Here is a 21,824-nt window from a genome sequence, read left to right as displayed (position 1 = left end):
CTCTGATTCATTTATTTCTCAGCATAATGGTGCTCATTCATTTCTTTCTTTTATATTGGTTTATTTATTTTCTCCCTCTCTAAAATTTTTACATGGAACTTTTTTTTAAGTTATTTTCTTTCATTCCTCGCTCTCTTTCAGTGTGTGTATGTGTATTGTCTTGTCTCTTCTGAAAAAAACTAACAAAAACATAAAAACAGAAATGGCAAACAAAGATCCTGTTCATTTAAATTTAACATTTAAATGTTCATCTAATAGTAAATAGAATGGCTGCAAAAAACAACAAAAAGAGGGGGGAAATATATATATATATATATATATATATATATATATATTTGTATAGGTATATATGATTTGAATGTTTGGGAAGTGACAACACAGAATTCTTCATTTTCTCCACTGTTCTTTCTCCAGCCCAACTTGCCCAGTCCTTGAATGCCACCCCATGAGTCCACATGACCTGTTATCTGTAATACTGTCCATCCTGCTATGAGATGATACAGTGTATGCGATCTCACATTGATTTTAATGTATACATGTATACATACAGTAGCCCCATACAGCAGTAACTTAATTTACAGCCTCCTACCATGTTGATGAAATGATGAGTAAGTATGGGTAACATCTATGGAGATCATCTGGGGCGAGCCCATGGGTGACGTCCTCTTCCGGTCTCTTCATTTCTTTTTTGTGTTCCATCATCTTCTCTCTTGCTGTTCCTCAGTCCATTTTATTCTTCCTGATGCTCACTTTGTCTTGTCCCTTCTGGTCCTTCGTCGGTGGGTATGTGTGTGTGCATCAGCTTTTCCTGAAAAAAAGCTGAATGCTTGTGAAGCATTAACCCTTTAAATGCCATCAAACACACAATGCACAGGCGATGGCCCTTTAAGACTAACATGCACTCACTTCAAACCCGCTCCTGCTCATGTGCCATTGGGTCGACTTCATCATGTACCAGTGCCCTCTCCATGAGTACTGTGGACAAAGAGATTGTTTGATCTATCTGTCCTTTTTACAGACAAGAAAAAAAAATCACTGTTTGATGCTGGAAAAGCAACCAACCACTCAAGTGATCTGGCCCATGTCTAGTGTCAGTGTTCAGTTTTAGCTTTAGGGCCAAAGCCCACTCAGCTCTATCAGGTATGACCAATGAGAGCTTATGTGTCATGTCTGTGTGTCCAGTACTGTGCATTCCCCATCATCATGATGTACAATAATTTGATTGGGATACCTAAAAACATGTTGGAAAATATGCTTATTCTCTTTTTTGCTGAGAGTTAGATGAAAAGATTGACACAATTCTCAGGTCTTTATGCTAAATATGAGGCTACAGCAAGCAGTAGGTTATTTTAGCGGAGCATAAAGACTGGAAATGGGGAAACAGTTAGCCTGGCTCTCTCAAAAGTAAAATAAAGAAAAAAAAAATCCTTCCTACCAGTACTTTAAGCTCACTCATTAACATATTACAGCTTGTTGGTTTAATCTGTACAACAGTGTATCTGTAGGTGTGAATTCCATTTCCTCAATAAAAGGCCATAGAAGTTATCAAAAAGGTCAGAATTTTTATTTATTTTTTTAATTTACAAAAGTCTTAATTAACTTCTCCTGGCTGTCAGGAGATATTATACACTTCCAAAATAAAAGTAGGATTGTTATGACAGTGCATTGTGCTGCAGGAACCTGTTCAGTCCTGTTGTGGAGTTTCAGTCAGCACCATCAGACCGGTTCCTAACAAGTGTTAATTTTAGAAAAAACTTAAGATAATTAATTTTTTTAATCAGTTAATCCATCCATCCATTTTATACTGTTTTTCCAGGTCCAGGTCACAGTCATTAAATTAATTTCATGATTAGGAATTATTGTTACAAACAGCTGGGAAGTCTGCTGGTCAATAGGACATTGAAACAGGTATTCAGTTGCATTCTATTTGGTATTGAAAAGATCTTAAAAAGTTATAACTAACTTTGTCCATCCTTCAGATACCTTGCAAAAACAAAGTTGAAATGTTTTTCTTTATGGTTATGTGCCAGGCAATTTCTTGGCTCACTAATTTCCTGGAGTCTTTTTATTATAGTCCGGTGTATAACCCCCCTGTAAAACCATGTTTTTACATTTTGGCTTTTTTGTGGATTGAACAAATGAGAAATAACCTGTTAATCAATGAGCCTTAGAGGTGCTGTTGGAATGATTTTGTTACTATTGGACAGAGCCAGGCTAGTTGTTCCCAGTCTTTATGCTAAGCTAAGCTAACTGGCTGCTGGCTTCAGCTTCACACTGGAAAGACAAAAATGAGAGTGGTATTACTCTTCTCATCTAACCCTTGGCAAGAAAGTTGGTAAGCGTATTTCCCAGAATGTTGAGCTAAAGCTTTAAGACATGTGTTGAAGCTGCCCAAAGTAAAAGGGCATAACACACTGCGTGAGCACACCCCAACAAAGAAGAAGAAGAAGAAGAAAATAATCACAGAAAACACTTGGATAGCCACCCATGTGACGACGGGTGCAGCGCTCGTGACATCACATTCCACCAACACCTCGCCGAACTCCACATCAACATTCCATGTAACATACATTCCAGACAACTGCATCACATTCCAGACTGGGTGTGAGAGTGCCCTCCTGTATCCCATGTTGCACTAGGTGTGGGTGAACCGCTGACTTCATGTTGCCTCAGAGCATGACTGCAATGCAATGCAACCCTGGACCCCCCCCCCCCCCAACATACCTGAGTTACCCACTGTTCCCACCACCAGAGAAAGTTGAGGGCAGACAATATGCAACAGACTGCCATTATCAACACCTGCTCCCAGCTGTAGGATTAGAAATACTGTATAACAGGGATGATAACACAGTGAGAGAACATGTCTTTCCTGCTAGTTCTGTTTCAGGATGTGTGCAGGGCTCTCTGGGAACACCCTTTCCTGTACAGAACTCTGTTTTGAATGCTCATCATCATCGTCACCACCCTGGCCTGACCTGTCAGAGCAGGCGGGTGGTGATATTGTATTGGTCTGTCTGTTTTGAAGCATGCATTTGGTATCATTAATGTCACTCTTTATGTGTTGGTAAATCATTTAGGCTACTGTCATTACTGTGTGTTATGATCTCTCCACATCTGCTCTCTCTCTTTCTCACACACACACACACATGCGCTACACATCCCGTTCAAGTCTAACCTATTCTATTTCAGCACCTCTTAGCACAGCTCTCTCAATGCTTTCTACGGTATACAAAAACACACAGACACGCATACATACATCAAATAACAGGGGGATAATCTACAGTGGTGTAAATTTGATTGTCCAGTTCCAGCCATCTCTGTCCATCGTCCAGCAGCGTTACATCATGATATTGTGAGACAGTTACAAAGAAGGCAAAACACAATGTGAAAAAGAATATATTTATCAAAATTATAAATTGTACAACTGCACCACAACTGTACAGATCGCCCAAATGTGCACATGTGCATCATTGATTTACAGGTACTATGTTCCTGTTGCACCTATCTTTTTTTATTTGATGTTTATTTCTTTTAATCCTATTGCTTTTTGTAAAGAGAGGAACAACAAAATGGAAGCGCTTGTATATTATTATTATTATTATTATTGTTACTATTATTGATTTTCTCCACCGGTGCTCCCACTGATGGAAAAAGACAGTTGCACATTCTCCTGAGCATATTCTCAGGGCTGTGTTTTCTGTCCATTGAACAGCCCCTGAAGTGTGCAGAGGTGTGGAGATGCTTATAGTCTCTTAAGACCAGAGACACCACTCTGTAAATAGGGAACAGGAGATACAAATGTACCTCATTATGATCTAAAGGACTGGACAAAGTGGGGACCCAGGGAGGATGGAGAACTGGAGGGTGATGCAGAGCTAGAGACTGCAGAAGTGCAATGCATCCATGCATTGTGTAGGCTGCTCTTTTAGATCTGCTACAAGTATATACTGCCATGTTACAATGGGAAGAAATTAAGGTTTTACATTATTCATTATACATACTGTTGTAAATATTGTGTGTGGAATGGTCCCCTTCTTGCACAATGCAGTGCTGTTCTGCAGACAGAAAATGCAGCCTTAACTGTGCTGAAGTGAAAAAAGACCAAAAAAAAGTTTAAAAAAAACAAAAAACAAACAAACAAACAAACAAACAAAAAAAACAACATAAAGACTATTGAATATATTAAAGAGTTACCTGCCTGTTATTTAAGCGAATAAATATCTATATATGAGAAAGAACACACCTGTATACTGTAGACTAAATCTGTATGGAAATCTAAGAGAATTTAATGGGAATTAAGTCCAACACTTTTTGTCTGTATGAAAGAAAAAATACATCAAAGTATTCTACAATAATAACTTTGACAAAGTCTGTGTGGTCCTGTGTTGTTTGTTCACGATGATGCAAGACTGTACTTAAATTTAAACCTGTGAAAAAGGGGAAACTTTGCCTGTTGTTTTGATAGAGATGTAATTTTTATTCTCACCGAAATGCCTAATGGGTAACAATATTAATATTAATATTAATTTAACCTGACAATATCAAGACCACTGGAGAATGTACAGTATCCGTGCAGATGTGAGTTTGTTCATCCATGAAAATGACATATTCTCTGATGAAAATCACTCTCCCTAAAATAACCCTCTGAAGCCCAAACCAATGCACAAAACATTGTGTGATGAAGGTGCAGGACCAAATGCACAGGTGTAAACTATGAAAACCACTTCCAGGCTGGTTTGAAAATATGGAGCAAAATTCCCACCCACGCTACTTTGCTGCCCAAAAATACCCAGCAAAGTTAACACCTATGTGTTTCCCACATGCATTAAGAGTTGCCATTGGTAAATGCTATTGCTCTTTTGAAAGTCTGAACAGAAACAGATTTTGAAGTGACATAATTTTTTTTCCCCCATTGATTTTTGGATCTGTTTTGAAACAAAATATAAAATTGATTTTTCCAGTATTTATAAAAATGGGAAACACTCTGGGGGATTATTCCACCCAGTCTATTTTTTGTATCTGTAAAAACACATGTTTTTTTTTCTTTAGAATGTAGAAACATTTTTTTGCCTCTTTTTTCTTTTGAGGCATAAAGGCTTTAAATCTAAAAAGAAATGTTTACAAAGCATTTCCCTAGTCACTCCTTCATTTGTTCATTTGAACAACTAGACGTATCATTAACGTATAGTTCCACCAGTGTTTTTCCTGATAGGACAAGTCGAGACATCTGCTGTTAAAACATCTATCACACTTTTGCATCTCAATACAAGTCTTGTCCAGGCTTCTGGTCATTCATCCTCTTACCTCAAACTGTGATGACCAGGCTGTATCGAAACATCTACGAGAGATGATTTCAATACATTTGTGACAGCTGACATGACATATCTTCCTATCTTCCTGTTTCCAATTATCATTAAATGGACTTGGTGTTGGTTAGGGAGGTGTACAGCACCAATTTTAAAAGGTATACATTCATTTTGGTCAATAAACAAGAGTTGGTAACTGGATAAACCTGACATATCAGTTATTTTTCGGTCTAACAGGATCTTTGATGAGATGACCTCTGTCACTTTCACTCAGAGACATCTTCCAGTAGGTGGCCTCTCTGCCCAGATTATGCCAAGGAACTGTGACTTTAACAGTTATCTGAACATTATATCCATTTTTATGGTTAAAGGACACTGGCATTAGGAATCCAGGTATGCCCAGGTAAATTTCCCAGTAAATCATGACAGTTTGACAGTGAGACAGCAGGGACCAACCAGGACCCGGAATTGACCCCCCCCCGAACGCAGACTTGCCATAGCGTAAAGTAGCTATGCTACGCTAGCTACTAGAGGTATACTGAATGTATCCATATGCTGCCTTTGCTTTTTAATGTTTTTAACAGGGAGCCTACCCGGCTTTATAGGAACAGTGTGACTCCTTACTTTCAGTCTTCTGTCTCGATTGCCAGGTGATGTGGTGGTTCATGTTTACTTTGTATACTCTTCTCTCTGAAATTGCTTTTTCGTTTTTTCGAAACTGGACATTTCCTCAGGAAATACAGTTTGGTCGCCATTTTAGCTCCGACTAACGGACCAAAGGGGCGGGGCTTATCTACGGGTCAATTCCAGCCACCGTTCGATTAATGAGTTACACCTGTCCTATGACAGTTTAAAATGTCACCGTACAGAGTCAGGAACTGGCACCACAATGGATTCACTCATTACTTGTGTTTGTCAGGTCAAAAATATCTGTAATGAGAAATGTCTGCTGATTTCTATGTACTTAATCATTTCAAGCAACAAAGTCCAAAAAGTTAGTTTATTAGATCCATACACCGCGGAGCCAGAGTATGACGACCGCAATGGGCACTGAGCGGTCTGCAGCCCCACACGCAGCAGGGTCTCATGTGCTGGGTTGAGACACATTCCTCACACAACCATCATTTCAATTTTCTGCTACTTGTGACACTGGGCCCCCTCTGTTGGTTCCGACAAGAAGGCACATTCGTCCCTCATGGGACCATTCATGAAATATGGTCCCAGGAGTGTGAACTTCAAAGTCCCATCACAGCAAGATTTGCACTGTGCAAATCACTGTAGTACAATTTTGTCAGACATCAAATTCTGCAGTATTGTATTTAAACCATTAAAAATGGGTCAAGAACGCTCGACTCCCACAGCTTAAAATGCACACTGAAACTCAGCATTTATTTCAAAATTGTTGCTGCAATTTGTATGCTAGAGGCTAGTTCTCGTCCGAGGTGTCATACCAATGTAAATGCCAGTGCAGCTAAATTTATAATCTGGACTTATCTGCTGCACACATCAAAACTAAAACTTTCCATGAAAATAAACATCCAGAACAGGATGAATACTGACCCAGCACTTGTGAGGTGGAAGGCAGGTTTTCATGTGAACTGATGTCAGCACAATAGCTACTCAGCAGTTTACTTTATATTCAGTGGTTTTAAGTAACACAATGGAATAACACCTGAATGAGTCTCCATTTTCCAGTTGTACCGTTGTTTAGAGATTTTAGCCCATGTACATCAAGTCAAACACCTATTACAGTGTGGCTGTCAATTCCCCAAAACTGTTTAAAAAACATTTTTCTAGTAACAAGTCATCTTTTATTTGAGTGCTGTATAAAATTCAACTTGCAGAGACTCTAAAACCCACGGAATCTAAGAGACATGAGACAGCCATCTAACAGCACTGCTTCCATAGTTTTTGTGAGGGGAATCTTTCCATGGTGGGATGGTTAGTCACACTAAACCACCCTTCCACGCTTTGCTGTGAATGGCCACAAGCAGTCAAGCTATGCTGACTGTGAATTTTCCTGTTGCACCCCAAAGCAAAGCAAAGCCATCTGCCATAACAGCCAGTCGCCTGCAGCCCTTCATCTGACTGCTTACTGTGGCCGTTTCTGCTTGTACTACTACTCCATGCAATATTTAAAACTGACCAGATTATATCCATATCATGTTGATAAGACCTGTTTTCACTGAAAGTCTGAAGAGTAGGTAGAAATGAAGCCTAATTTTTAGAAACTGAGCTTTCTCTCATTACTGACATAGCAACACAGCTGGAACACACACACAAAAAAAAGTGTGTTTAATACATTGGGTGAAAAATAATTGATTTGAAGTAAATGGGCTAAAACACGGGCAACATGATTAATCTCTGTGGGCCATCTCATATTGTGTGCTTTGTACTTCCATCAAATGAGGTCTTGGTCATTTGTTTTGACAACCTTTACCAGACTTGACCCAAATGTTCAGGAAAAGTAAGACCTTTATCAGCAGAGAGCTTGCTGTTTAGAAAGAGAAAAAGATATGCATTAATATCACCAGTACAGAACAAGACACAGTAGATATTTGTAACTCAAACTTAATGAAAATATTATTTATTTGTCCAACATTTCTCAAAGATCCTTTACTTCACACAATATGTATTCAAAGTTATATACACATTTACATTTTGTTACACTTGATCAAAATGGGCAATTTCATCACTTAAAGCGGATCATTTAGGATGTATTTTTGAATCTATTGCAATATATAACCATATACAAGACATCATTCTGAGACTATTAAGCCTCTGGTAGCATTGCTCCAAGTAATGGAGCAGCTATAGTCAGCCCCGCAAAGATGCTGCATGAGCTACACTGACAAGACCTACAGCTACAAGATGTTGTGGAGTTTTGGTAAAATGTAATCACTTATACCATTTGTTACCGATACTACCTTAAAAAAATTAGCAGGCCACGTTGGCAGCAGCTTGTCCAGCTTCTTCGCCTTCCACCAGCAGAATCCACTTTAGCATAAAGAAAAATAGGTGGCGCTAAATAACAGCATTCGTTTGCACAGTGGTGCAGGTTCACAAAGAGATCAATTCTTACCAAAAAAAGTATAAACATAAACATAATTATCTTTTTTCCATGAATTGTTGTGTTCCAATTTGTGCTCCAATTTGACAGCTGATTCAAAATCACTCTTTGTGGACCTTCACCTTCATCTTAACATCTTAGCATTCAGGATACTTTGATTTAACTCTTAGTTACTTGCTAACTTAAATCCAATAGTTTCCTATAAAGACAAACCATAAAGAAAAGAAATTATAAAAAGTACTCAAAATCCACTAGCTGGGAACAAGAACTGTATAAAAACAGAATTACTAAGGTCGCTGCTGAACGCTTCAAGCCTGTGAAAAACAACAACAAAGAGTCTTTTCTTGTCTGATCCTTACCATGGAGTCAAGCAGGTAAAGGTGTTCAGAAAGCCACTCATCCCGTATGGTGGATCAACCATTACCTAGAAGAAACTGTCAACAAGGTTTAGCAGTAACGTGTACTCAATCCATCATCACACAAAAACACATGCACATTCAGCAGTTTTCATGTCATCTTAACTAACTCAAGTGTTCATCCACCCTCAAGTTCAGTACACTGAGCCATATCAAGTTCAGTCTCAATATCTGAAAACATTGATAAGTACTTGACCCTACATTGTAAGCGATGTGCTTGCACTCTCTGCACACTTAGTGCAAAACTCCACTGAGACGTGATTCTTGTCCACATGCAGACACACGCCACCAGATGTCTCTTTCTCCTCCACTTTCACACGCTTCCTGGGTAAGGCATAGTCGTGGTCATTTGAGTCAGGCCCCTGGAAAAGTGAGGAAGATAATTTCATCCCATTCACACCGCTAAGCCTGGACAAGAGCTGGGCTAACATGCTCTCATTGGCCAGCACAGCTCTCAGGTACCTGGTCTCATCTTCCAATTCTTCAACTCTCTTGGTCAGCTGAGCATTTTCTTGTTTGAGGATGCCGTTTTCTGTTGACAGGATGCCAACTTTCTTCTCCAGGCTGTTGACATATTCTTTCTTCTTGAGACGGTTCAATCTGGCAGCAATAGCATTTTTGTTGATCATCTGGCTTGACTGGTTTTGTCTGTTCTTCATCTTCAAGTCAGATGACATTCTCTCTGGAGATGAGGCTGTTGAAACTTCAATCCCAGAATCTTGATCCTTGGCACAGTGCACACCAAGATCAGCAAACTCCATATCAAAGAATGGGGAGGCAATGTTTCTTTCAAGTGTCCATTTTAAGTCTTCAGTTCTAAACAGGTCATCTATCTCTATTCCACCAATGTCAATATCGTCAGCTGGGAACCCACCAGGAGGACTTGGGAGATCCTCTACTATTTCCACTGCATCCATCACTTCAACCTCAAGAGACTCCGTGTTGTTGATAGTGCGGCCTCTTCTTCTGGTGATCATCGTGGCTTGACAATGGCACCGCAAGATATCTTATTCCTCACCTGTGGAGATCAGAAGAAAATATACCGTTAGCTTGTAATCCTGCAGCAATTAATTGATACATTTATCAAGGAAATGTGTCATTTTAGTAGTAACTTTCATCAGGGTAGGAAAATAATGGCTGAATTGACCCCCCCCCAACATTTAATGGACTAAATGATTGGTATGTTATCAACACTTAAGATTTTTACAATTACGTTGGCTCTGTCAAACGGTTTCATACAGTTAGGTCCATAAGTATTTGGACAGTGACAATTTTCATAATTTTGCCTCTTTACACCAACACAATGGATTTGAAACGAAACCATCAAGAGTTGATTGAAGTGTAGACTTCCAGCTTTAATTCAGTGGGTTTAACAATAATATTACATTAACCGTTTAGGAGTTATAACGATTTTTATACATAGTTCCTCCTTTTAAGAGGCTCAAAAGTAATTGGGCAACTGACGACTGATCAGTTTCATGGCCAGGTGTGACCTGTTCCCTCATTATTTCTTAAAAAAATTTAGTAGATAAAAGGTCTGGAGTTGATTCCAAGTATTGAATTTGCATTTGGTAGCTGTTCATTGGAGCTCTCAATACGTGGTCCTAGGAGGCTTTGATCCAAATGAAAGAGGCCATCATTAGGCTGAAAAAACAAAACAAACCTATCAGACAGATGGTAGAAACATTAGGAGAGGCCAAATCAACAATTCGGTACATTCTCAAAAAAAGAAGGAATGCACTGGCGAGCTCAGCAACACCAAAACGCCTGGAAGACCACGGAAGACAACTAAAGTGAATGATCGCAGAATTCTCTCCTTAGCGTAGAAAAACCATTCACAGCTTCTAGCCAGGTCGAGAACACTCTCGAGGAGGAAGGCATATCATTGTGTAAGTCTTGTCAGAGTATGGAGAAGGAGAAAAACAGTTTATGATCCAAAGGATACCACGTCATCTTCCAAACATGGTGGAGGCAGTGTTATGTCATGGGCATGTATGGCTGCCAATGGAACTGGGTCAACGCTGTTTGACAATGTGACTTCTGATAGAAGCAGCAGGATGAATTCTGCAAAACTGATTGGATGGTGCTGCACAGTACAGATGGATAATGACGAAAAACATACTGAGAAAGCAACCCAAGAGCTTCTCAAGGCAAAGAAATGGAATGTTTTTCAATTGCAAAAATCAGTCACCTGACCTCATCCCAACTGAGTATGCTCTTCACTTCCTGAAAACAAAACTGTGGGCAGAAAGACCCACAAACAAGCAGCAACTGAAGGCAGATGGTATATGCAATTTTGTTGTTAAACCCCTTGACTTAAAGTAAAAGTAAAGAAGTAAAGTCTACAATTCAATCACATCTTGATGGCTAGAGAGGCACAATTACGAAAATTGTGTCACTGTCCAAATATTTATGGACCCAACTATGTAGTTGGGAACTTATTAGTTGGGCACAGCTAAATATTCAGACAAAAGTGTTCTCAGTGCACCAAATGTGCAACACTGAGGAAATACTGGTTCATTTAGACCGTGTCTTCTACTATCTAACATAGTTTGCTCCTGACAGCCTCCATTTTCTAACAGACGCAGAAACAACTGAGGTGTGGGTTGGTGAAACGTATTAACAACGTAACGGACGTATTGCTCATGCTAGGCCAAGCAGCATTAGCACGAGCCCTATACGATGCTTTCTAGCGAATGCGCTATAATTCAGTCTGTCACACATATTCCTTGCTGTTCATGTTTTTTCACTGTTACTATATTTCGCAGTTCATTAGCCGATCGACTGAGAATGAAGAATGATATTTGTAACATTAAGCGTCTCAACATTAGCGTTAGCTTGCTAACAAGGCCTTGATTGTCCTAGCAGCACACTTACTCTTGCACCCAACTAATGTCAACTGAATGTGGCTAACATGAACTTCAATAAAGTTATCCAGCTGGACGTCCTGCTGCATTAAAACAAAACGTCAACATCTACGACTGTGTAACCAGCCATTGTCAATTTTCGTTAGCGGGAGCTAAGCCAGCTAAAGTTAACTACAGCCATGAGGTATTAACGTTAACCAACAGTGCTCATGCATGACGCAGTATCTTTTAACTGCTCCTCTGCAACGAACAACTTACCGTGATATTTGGAATATAAATTCAATAAACTACAGGGATTGAGTCCCTCGATGAAACGTTGCCGGCTACACAACGCTTTCGCAATCGTTCATAGCGTGAAATTAAAAAAGGACATAACGCGGTCTAACGACTCAAGCCGAGACCAACATTGACCTGCGCAGACGCTTCCGAACAAGTTTTTCAAAATAAACGTCCTATTGAACTTCGCTCAGTGTCTAAGAACTCTTTCAGTAGGTGCAGTCATACAACCTCATACCTTAGAAATGCCCAGAAAGCTAAATCAACTCCTCTCTGACAGACTCAAAAGAAATAACAAATAATAAGCTTCAGAAAATTGTCAGGTCACAATATACATGTGCGAACAATCTCTCCTGTTAAATTGTGCTATATGTTCGCATTTTATAATTTGTACTGTCATTTAACTACTTTGTATTAATGCTGCTGTATGTTTGCTGTCACCCATTTAGAGATATACTGATATATTAACAGAAAGGTGGCACTTTTTTTTTTTTTTTTTTACCATTCACAAGAACTCTTTAATTGTGAATCCATTATATTACAGGTTATGTAAGCAGAAACTTGTTTTTTGAATGCAGTGCTGCTTTCAGTCTGAATGCAGACACAGTTTGCCTGCTCATTCTGCAATTAGTCGTTCTCACATTAAACATTATTACCATGTTTTATTGAAAAGGTTTTATTGAACACAAGTTCGCAAAATAAGATGTATTTCACAAAATCACCTTGGGCTTACAACAATATCCCTTTTCCAGGGGTTTCTAATGAAAGATATCTACTCCAAAACCCTTTTTATGGACTGACAACTGTATTAACAGAGCAAGCTAACTTTCATGGCAGGTGTGAGAGAGAAAAAAAAAATCTCACTGTACACAATAGTGAATTAATCATATTCCAATTCTATCTCACATACTTCCCTTACCACGTGCAGTGTACGATCTTCATAGATGTCTTAAATGTCTGCACTAGTTCTACTTTTGTCTTCGCCACATATTGAAAATATTGTCGATACAGTATACGACATGAAGGCTTTCATAAATGCTTTACATTAGGGGTTGCAAATAACAGTTATTTTCAATAGCAATTAATATGCTGATTTTTTTTTTTTTATAAGGTGATGAAACTTTCTTGCCTACAAAAAGTTAGACACTTGGGTTTTGGACTGTTGGTCAGATAGAAAAGTATCTGAATATTTCACCTTGAGTTCTGGGAACTTATAATGGGTATTTTTGCTGTTAATTGAGAAATATTTGCACTAAATTGTAATAATAATCTTTTGTTCCAATCCAAAATTATAGAACAGACAAACGTAGCAAATCCTCACATTTAGGAAGGTCGAACCAGTGAAAGTTTGGCGTTCTTGCCTTACAAATGATTCAAATTAAGGACTTTTGTGTGGATTAAATAAATCACTTAATCAACTGCTTTACTTGTTTGTTTTATGTTTAAGTTTACATAGTTTGACCAATGTTTTTCTTTTTTCCAAGTGTCAAAAACAATAGAAAGCAAAAGTTCATCAACGCAGCTAAAGGCCGGTATTTCACACTGGATTACAACATGACCTAAAAAAGTTGCAGTCCAGATTTCAGCTTGTTGACATCACTGTGGTTCCAAAGAAGTCCATCCGCTGTTCTCAATGGTGCAAAGACTCCTGGGATGCTGTGTGTCGTGTTGCCATCCAACTCCACTGGCTGGTCAAAGACAGTCATTGTTGAGTAGTTTTCCATCATGAGGCATGAAGGGTCATCTGACTGTCCAGGAACTTTTCCAAGAGGATAGTTCTTCCACAACACTTTATCAGCACACACCTGCCACGGAGAACCTCTGAGCAACTTTGCTTTTTCAGCCTGGACATCTGCCCATTTGTACTCCTGGGAGGACTCGCTCCTCTCTGAGTCAGCCCTGGAACGCCAAGGATGGCCGTGGTGCCGTGAATGCTGCAGCTTCTCATGCAAACTCTCCAGTGTGTATATGGGCTGTTGTTTCTGCTCCGGAGAAGGATCAAATTCTGAGTGCGCGGTCTGTGTGTAGATGGAGCAGAGCTGGAACAGCCTCTGTCTGGTTTCCAGAGGGAGAGGATGCTCCATGTCATCCAGGATTAACTGTAGCAAGTGAGGCGTGCTGATACAGGGAGCATCCAGGCATGCTGAGAGCAGCTGCTGCCACCTCAGCTGGATGCGGTTTACAAAAATCCTGTCCTTCATTCTGGCCTTTTTCTGTCCCTTTGTTTCAAAATGGTATTCAAATTTGTTGCAGTTACAGATGATGACTTCCGAAATCCAAGCAGAAAGGTAGAAAGCCCTGTGATTATTCTGCTCTTTGGCGAACAGCTTCAATTCAACAAAGAGCTTCTCCAGGAGGAGATGAACAAAGGCTGGTGAGTTGAGCATCTTCAGGAGGGGCAGCCAAAAACGCAGAAAGGTTTGAGGGAGTCTGGGTTCAGTGGGACTGGGACTAACACTGGCAGAAGTGTCACAGCCTAATGTTTCCAGTTGTTCAACAGTAGGAACCAGAAATCCATCTTCCAACAACACGTCGATCAGCAAACCACTTGAATCCAAAGCAAACTGCTTGATCTCTCCTAGTAACCAGCTCATATCTGCAAAGGGGGCTGGCCACAAGCTCTTCTCTTTGTCTTCAGAATGCCCCCCAAAAGCCTGGTACTGCTCCTTTTCAAAAGAAATCATCAGTTCCCGAGCATTCTTGTAGGCTTCCATTTCCTTTTGCCTTGCAATGAGCTCGTCCTCTTGGCGTTTTAGGTCAATCTCCTCATCCTCTCCATCCGACTGTGATTCCCAGTCCTCATTAGGCCCTCCTCCCAACTGCCTGGACCAGTACTCGTGCTGGAGCCACTCCAGAACCACTTTACATCCTTTCCTACACCATTTCAAGGTAGGGAGCTTCCGGTGTGTGAAATCATGCCTCAGGTCTACAACCCACTCTGGGATGTTCAGGTTCCCAGCCAGCCGCCTCAGTGGTTGGGCTGTTCTGCCCTGCTGTCGCTCAGTGATCAAGTTGACAAACCTCACCAGGGCCGCTCCATAGAGCAAGACCAGATCTTCCCCGTCCAGCTTGCCTGACCGGTCCAGCACCTGGCACCTCACCAGGTCCGCTGTGCACTCCACTGCCACAGGACAGCTGTTGGCATACCTGCATTTCCAAGCCGATATCCTCTGCAGTGCGTGCCTTTGTAAGGCGGAATCCTTGGAGTAAAGATACTCCAGAACCTGATCCCACTCAGCTTTGTTGACCCATGCTACCACATGGCGTTTTTTCTCTGAACTCCTTTTCTTCATGCTAATGGTGAAAGAGGCGCACGGTAGACTTACACCTTAAATTCATAGAAATAGCTGTCTTCTGACAGCCACCCTCTTAAATATCACACAAAAATAGGTTTATATCGCAGAATCAGCAAGAACCGAAAGCTACAATCTATTCAGTTAAAGATAGTATTGCATCCCGGAAATTACGTTTCTTCTTCTTCTTCGCGTTTTAATGCGGTTGGAAAACAACGCAACGGTGCATTACCCCCCACAACTGGAATGGAGTGTGGATCGGGAATGTGAATAGGCCATGGGCTACATGTAAAGTAGTTAATTCTAATAACAAACACAATTTCAAAAATAAAATAAATACAAAAATTTCTTTCTATCACCTTCGTTCTCCTAAGATTGAAACAAGAACAGATGTACTTATCTTCGGAACTTCTTTGTGAAAGCTTGTGTAAATCAAAATTGAACTTGATTTCTCTCAGGTTCAGTATCAGTTCCCTCCTCTCACCATCATATTTCCGACAGTAAACGTGTTCTAACGATTCTTCTCCTTCACAAGATTGGCACCTCCCATTTTAAATAATGTACTGTTTAATCCTGAATGACCAGACCACAGCCTGGATATTACTGTCTCCTCTCCCCTGATCCACCCTGTGCTTCTCATCATACCTACTTTCCTTTAAATTTTGAACCACCATCCTCCTGTTCTCTCTTCTCCCTCCTGCTTTTGTTTTCCTTTCTTTCATCTTATGCTTAATTATGGGATTCATATCTGTTTTACCAAAGTATACTGTCATTTCAATCTGTTTCTTTTTTGTGGCTTCCTTTGCTAATTAATTTCTTTTGATTCACATGTACTCTTGTCATTTGAATTCTGTTAGTGTTTGTTGAATTTCTCTCAAAACATCTGGTCGGCCATCTGAATGGCTATTAAATGACTGTCGAATGAATGAGCTGGCTAATGATGAAGTGGAATCAGAGCATACAAAGGTCTCACATCTTTGACCAGTTGCAACAGTGGTGGTTATTTTCTATATAGGTCTTTCCTGTTATTGGATGTAAAATATACTCATTATCTTTGTTCTTCTTGTCAAGCAATGTGAAGTCTACATCAGGATCAGGAAGTACCCAAGGATGTATTGTTGAGAGCGCTACTGTTGGACTAATGTTTATTAGAGATATTTCTAGGTCTGTTGATGTCTGTGTAACTGTCCATCCAAAGCTTTTTGTTTCCCTCCTCTCCTTTTCCCATCAAGGTTTTTATTGTGTAGGATGATCTTGATTATGTCCTTGTAAATTAACCTAGTAATTCAAAGATGTCTGTATTATCTTTCATTCACTCTGGCATTTCTCCCACCTAAACTTCTAATGCTGATGTTGGCGTTGTACTGATCTAATTAATCCTGTACACACGTTCCTCACTGCAGTTCTTTCTGACCCCCATTCACTTCCAACTGAACATCTCATTACATTCAATACCTTTTTAGAATTGTCAATAACTCTCTGGATATTTACAACCCATGTAATTCTTATTACGTGTTTTATTAAGCATTTCAGTCTCTCCAGATCTTGAATGTAGAATTTTAATGACTGCTATTTTTTTTGGTTATATCTACTGAGAATGGTAAAACAAAAGAAAAATAATTCAATATAAACTTTTCTTATGGCTTTGGTAGGTTTTTTTAGCACATTAAGCTTTAGATAAAATGTATTGTTTGACACAGTCGGATCAAAAGAATTTGGCTTTCTGCTTGTAAATTTTGATTTATGAAAATGCATTTTTAGTAAAGTGACAAAAAAGTTATTGAAGTAAAACTAGGAGCAAAAATTCCTGTCACATTCAGCAAATCCAAACAATACACGTTTTCCATAGCAGGCCTATATGTAAATGTAAATTGAGGATCAGCAGTAAGTCGTGACAATATAGTCCACACCTGTTTCGTATGCGAGCAAGACCAAAATAAATGTAGAATTCCTGTGAGCTCTGCAAAAAGTACAGCATGCATGTCTTTCTTAAGTGTCTGTTTTTTTTTAAGCAACTGCTAGCCACTGTCGGTTAAGAAAACAAGATCATTATTTCAGTCAAAATTTTGATCAGTAAGATAAAACTTATGAAGCATTTTAAAGTATAAAGCTTTGACTTTGTTAGTAAACTTATGGGGCAATAGCCGAACCTTTTCCCGACAAATGACTCCAAAAAACTGGACCGATATGATAAGACAGGAGGTGTAGCCTACTTACTGTATGATGCTTTGCGTTAAAAGTGGACGGATTGCATTATTTTTATTCTCAGTAATTTTAATAACAAGTGTGTTTGTATGGCAATTTTCAAAACAATAGTTACAAAGTACTTTACAGAAGAATGGAACACTGAAAGACAAAAACAAACGTCGGATAAAAACACTGAAAGGGACATAAGATTAAAACACTAAAATGAACATAAAAACACACTAAAGTAAAGGCAGGATAATAATTAGTACCATCAACACAAGACCTTAAAGCAATCTTCACAAACACCCCTAGAAATTCTGTTTTGAAGCATGTCTTCACTTGCTCTGTCTACAGGACAGGACTGATAATAAGAATTACTCCAGCTGGTGGCGCCAGTGCTCCGCCCGGGTGCAATTCGCCCAGAAACGAAGAAGGAGAAGAAGAAGTCGGCGATTTGTTTGGGAAATGGCGGGTGCTATGAAAGAAAAACAACTTGTGCGACTTGTTTATGCGGCATTGCAGGTGAGAGAAGTTAAAGTGACGGCAAAATAATTTTGAATGACATTAAACAGTGCGGCTTTTCGAAAGTTTGGAAATACCGTGGCTTATTCTCATGATTACCGCTACATTTGTTTGGTCTGCTAGCCACAGTCGGCTCATTTAACACTGCATACGTGATTCATTTACAAAGCATTCCCTACGAAAACCTTAGAGGTTATATATTCAACCTGTTATGCAGCAGTGGCCTAACAACGCCAAGGTGTTTTTGAGATCCTATGGGTAGCTACTGTCCGTCCAGCACGATAAAACGCTGAACGTACCTTTAAATCCAACATTTCCACAGACCGTGCCGGTCCTCCTCTCAGGGTAGTGGGCAGCAGAGTCTCTGGGAAAATGTTATGTTTATTTTGTCGGTTTTTTTGTTTTCGCTTTTTGAATCTTGCCTATTATCCCGTAACAGAAAACTGCACCCCTCTTTCAACGAGACACTCTCACCGTAACCATATGAAATCAATTATTGTAGATGATGTATTTCAAGTAGCCAGTGAAAAGAACTTTGGACCGTAACATTAATATACTCGATTACAACAAGACCAGAGATACAGTATCCGTTTCCAACTACCCTGCAATCCCATCCAACATTATTTAAAAAATAAATGAATAAATAAGACAAGACTTTGATAAATATTCTTCATTTTGAGGACGTGGTGGTAAACAGCCCTACACTTTTGTTAGGGTTGGCGTTTTCTCCAGATATGTTTTGTTGTATTATTTTGTGTTTATTTTTGCCGTTTGGGTTTTATGATGTCCAAAAACAATATTGCGATTTAAATATTTCTGTATGATTTTGGCAAAATGTCATTCAGTAAAGCACTTTTCACACACAATTCATAACTTAAATCATCAATACATCTAAAACATTCAGCACTCTACCTTAAAACCTTAATGACTCTTAATACATAAATGGAATAAGGTAATGTCTGAACTGCTGCACCTTTTATTTTTTCACAAGAATCCCTGGGATATTATTGTTCTTACTGTTTGTTACTATATATTTTTGCAATAAAAAGATTGAGGTGGAGTAATGTATACAATTGAATATTCGGTCTCTGCTTTGTCTTTGTTGAGGCTGTGTCTTGTCCCTTGGTGGAAGGTCTGTACCTACAGGAAGCAGACAGCATGCTGCAGCTGCTGTGTGCTCCCTCTCAGCACCGCACCGACATACTGGCATGGATCTGCAGCAGGTAGAATAAACTACATAGAACATCACCCCCGTTCTCATCTAACAAAAATATTTTCCAGGTATAAATAAACAAACACCTCTGCCCTTGACTTTTCACTTTACAGTATCTACCCAAATTTTGCCACTTCCAAGGCGATGTCAATGAGATCCAAAGACCCAGATGTTTTGACTAAAGGTAACTTCGCTGTTTTTCAAAGGGCAATTTTCCTACCCAGTACACAGACTTGCATGTCTTTTGATAGAAACCGTGTGGAAGAAAGGAAAATAATCTGAGTGAGGATCCACGTGCACAGAATAGTTTATATTTATAGTTCTGTTTTTTTCCTTCACACTAAAATAACCTCTTATACTCCTGTGATCTGTTTTTGTTTGAACAGAAATGGCTGTGCTTGGGCAAGAGCTGATGCTGTGCAAAACAGGTGACCTGGACCTGATCAGGGTGAGAGGTTAAATAAAACTAAATTGAATGTAATCCGTTTACAGATATAGATGTTCATTGTCACATAAATACAAAGACAAATGTCTGATTTTGTCTGTCATTTGTCAAACCATTTATCCAGGGTGATGCAAGTCCTCACCGGCAGCTTCAGTTCCTGGAGCAGCTTTTAACTCTAGTCCCCAGCTGCAAGCAGTCTGCCGAGCACAGAGTGGATGAAGAGATGCTACTGAGCGAGCTCTACGCTGCTGAGAATCTGCCTCACCTCACACAAATGCTCAAACCCACATTTGACCCCTGGCCGGCACACATCAAGTATACATGCTGTCTTTGATTATCCTGTTAAACACATTATATCTGCTGCATGTTGTCATTCTCTCTTTTAAATGTACTTCCAATAAGACAGCGATTTGTAGATGTTTCATGGCTCTTCGCGTATTGCATTGTTTCATCCTGTAGTCTTTATACTTGTCTCCTCTCTAAACTCTCTTGCTACTTTTCCCTACCTCACAGGGCTTTACTCAAAGGCACCAAGTCAACTTATAAGCCAAGTAGAGAGGAGTATGCCGCCCTTCTACAATTGACTCAGTCAGCACTGGAGCAGCTACAGTCAGAGGTATGTGTTGATGTGGCCGGTGATGCCTGCAGTATTATAGAGCTTTCAAGAGAAACAGAATGTCCTTGCAAAGTTACCACCACATTATCATCATGGTCATCATTAGTACCTGAATGTCATGGTAGTAACGAGTGCGATGTTCTCCTCAGTGTGAATTCCTGAACAATGAGGCTCAGAGCCCTGGCGTCTTCTCACCAAGCTCACTGCGTGTGGTGGCGTGTGACCTTCAGCAGTTGATGGCTACTTTCAGCCATGTTTACGAAACAGACTTGAGAGCGTACTGCAGCAGAGACCCCCCCAGCTTCAGCACAGGGACCGATGTCTTTAAGAGAGCACACCAACTACTGCTGTCCTGCAACACGGTACTCTCACATTTATAGGAAATGGGTGCAGACATACATGTGCAAAAACCTGTCTTAACACATGCCTGACCTGTGGAAACAAGTCATACTGACACTGTTACTTTTGCGTGTCTTGTTTTTCAGGAGTTGGAAATGCTAAATGAAGTATCAGAAGCTTCTGTGTCCATGAATGAGGAAGTAAACTGGCTACAAACACAGCCCCGCTACTGGAGGAGAGGAGAGAAGCACACGTTACGTAAGTGAATATTCTTTTACGTGCACACTCACAGACAGGTTGTTGCATGTTGTTAATAGATTTGTTTTCTGCATCTCCTGTTCTTTTTCCCCCAGCGGACCAACTGGCAGAACTTACCAGGCGAAGTAGAGAGTTTCTCTCCCTGCTTCATTCTTGATGGCAAAGACTTCAAACTGTCAGGGTGAACGTTGATCGACCGCTGAAGTTAGCAAAGCACACAGAATAATGTGGTAATAATCCGAGGAAAGTCTAATCTGTACTTGGGTTAAAATTTTAAACATCAGACAGAATTGTGACCAAAAATGACTATATTGTTTGATTTCACTAATGTTAACCATTGAGAGCCACCGTTGCTCAGACACACTTTAGCAGAACTCATGTTTCTGTATCTGCATCATAGTGAAAACTAACAGTGTTTGATGTAGTCCCTGTTTATTATTTTAAGTTCAGTATGATAGGGATTTGGGCAGGTTTTGTGTAATCATTCACATAATACTGGCAATACTATGTAATTAGCATGCACTGCTCTTCAGCAGTGAGCAGAAGGGATGGTCTCAGTAGTTGTAAAATCAGAATTTAACATTCATCCTTTTTCACCCTAAAATGTATATTCCTTTGCAGAATTCAATATAAATGTGCATGTTGTATTACTGAATAAATTGAAATACTGTGAACTTCAACTGTCATTCTGACATGCTTGATATTATCTGGTGTCATTTTATAGTTCTTTTTGTGATTATTTTTTAAGGCTCTAAAGATTAGTTGATGGACAGAAAACTGTCACCAATTCTGACAAGTGATCAGTTGTTTTAGTTTAGCCAGAAAAAAGGCTAAACATACACTGGCTCAGGTTTTGCCCATGTAAGAATTTGTTGCTTGTTTGCTGTTTTATATCATTTTAAAATGGATAAAACATGGAATATAATTACATCACAAAATTGATTAACTGAAAAGCCAAACCATCTCAGAGATGAAAAACTCAAAAGGACTGTGCGCTGTTGAAAACAAACAAACAT

General features: G+C 39.6%; 3 protein-coding genes across 5 annotated transcripts; 1 reads left to right on the top strand and 2 right to left on the bottom strand.

Moving 5' to 3' along the window:
* Positions 1-6,319: 6,319 nt before the first annotated feature.
* crebzf (CREB/ATF bZIP transcription factor) lies at positions 6,320-12,093 on the bottom strand. 3 transcript variants are annotated; one of them, XR_005709448.1, is made up of 5 exons: positions 11,918-12,093; positions 8,994-9,810; positions 8,736-8,810; positions 8,234-8,303; positions 6,320-7,800 (listed from the first exon to the last, which is right to left on the bottom strand). XR_005709448.1 is itself a non-coding variant. In XM_040153848.1 (3 exons), the coding sequence occupies exons 2-3, from the start codon at positions 9,767-9,769 to the stop codon at positions 8,801-8,803; spliced, it is 786 nt and encodes a 261-aa protein (XP_040009782.1). In that variant the 5' UTR covers positions 9,770-9,810; positions 11,918-12,093; the 3' UTR covers positions 7,819-8,800. The 3 variants fall into 3 exon arrangements, 1 of the variants encoding a protein (XP_040009782.1); XR_005709447.1 differs by lacking the exon at positions 6,320-7,800 and having other exon boundaries at positions 7,823-8,303; XM_040153848.1 differs by lacking the exon at positions 6,320-7,800 and having other exon boundaries at positions 7,819-8,810.
* A 926-nt stretch (positions 12,094-13,019) lies between these two features.
* Positions 13,020-15,480, bottom strand: las1l (LAS1 like ribosome biogenesis factor). The gene has a single exon (XM_040153929.1). The coding sequence runs from the start codon at positions 15,226-15,228 to the stop codon at positions 13,495-13,497; it is 1,734 nt and encodes a 577-aa protein (XP_040009863.1). The 5' UTR covers positions 15,229-15,480; the 3' UTR covers positions 13,020-13,494.
* A 2,324-nt stretch (positions 15,481-17,804) lies between these two features.
* haus7 (HAUS augmin-like complex, subunit 7) lies at positions 17,805-21,482 on the top strand. The gene is made up of 9 exons (XM_040154022.1): positions 17,805-17,937; positions 19,045-19,160; positions 19,264-19,334; positions 19,537-19,598; positions 19,720-19,910; positions 20,109-20,211; positions 20,361-20,573; positions 20,697-20,808; positions 20,904-21,482. Exons 1-9 carry the CDS (start codon positions 17,881-17,883, stop codon positions 20,963-20,965), a joined length of 987 nt encoding a protein of 328 aa, XP_040009956.1. The 5' UTR covers positions 17,805-17,880; the 3' UTR covers positions 20,966-21,482.
* Positions 21,483-21,824: the final 342 nt, after the last annotated feature.

Source organism: Xiphias gladius, chromosome 18 (assembly GCF_016859285.1).
Source record: "Xiphias gladius isolate SHS-SW01 ecotype Sanya breed wild chromosome 18, ASM1685928v1, whole genome shotgun sequence".
NCBI lineage: Eukaryota > Metazoa > Chordata > Actinopteri > Istiophoriformes > Xiphiidae > Xiphias > Xiphias gladius.
Note: the sequence above shows the minus strand (reverse complement) of the source record. Positions and strands in the feature narration are given on the sequence as shown.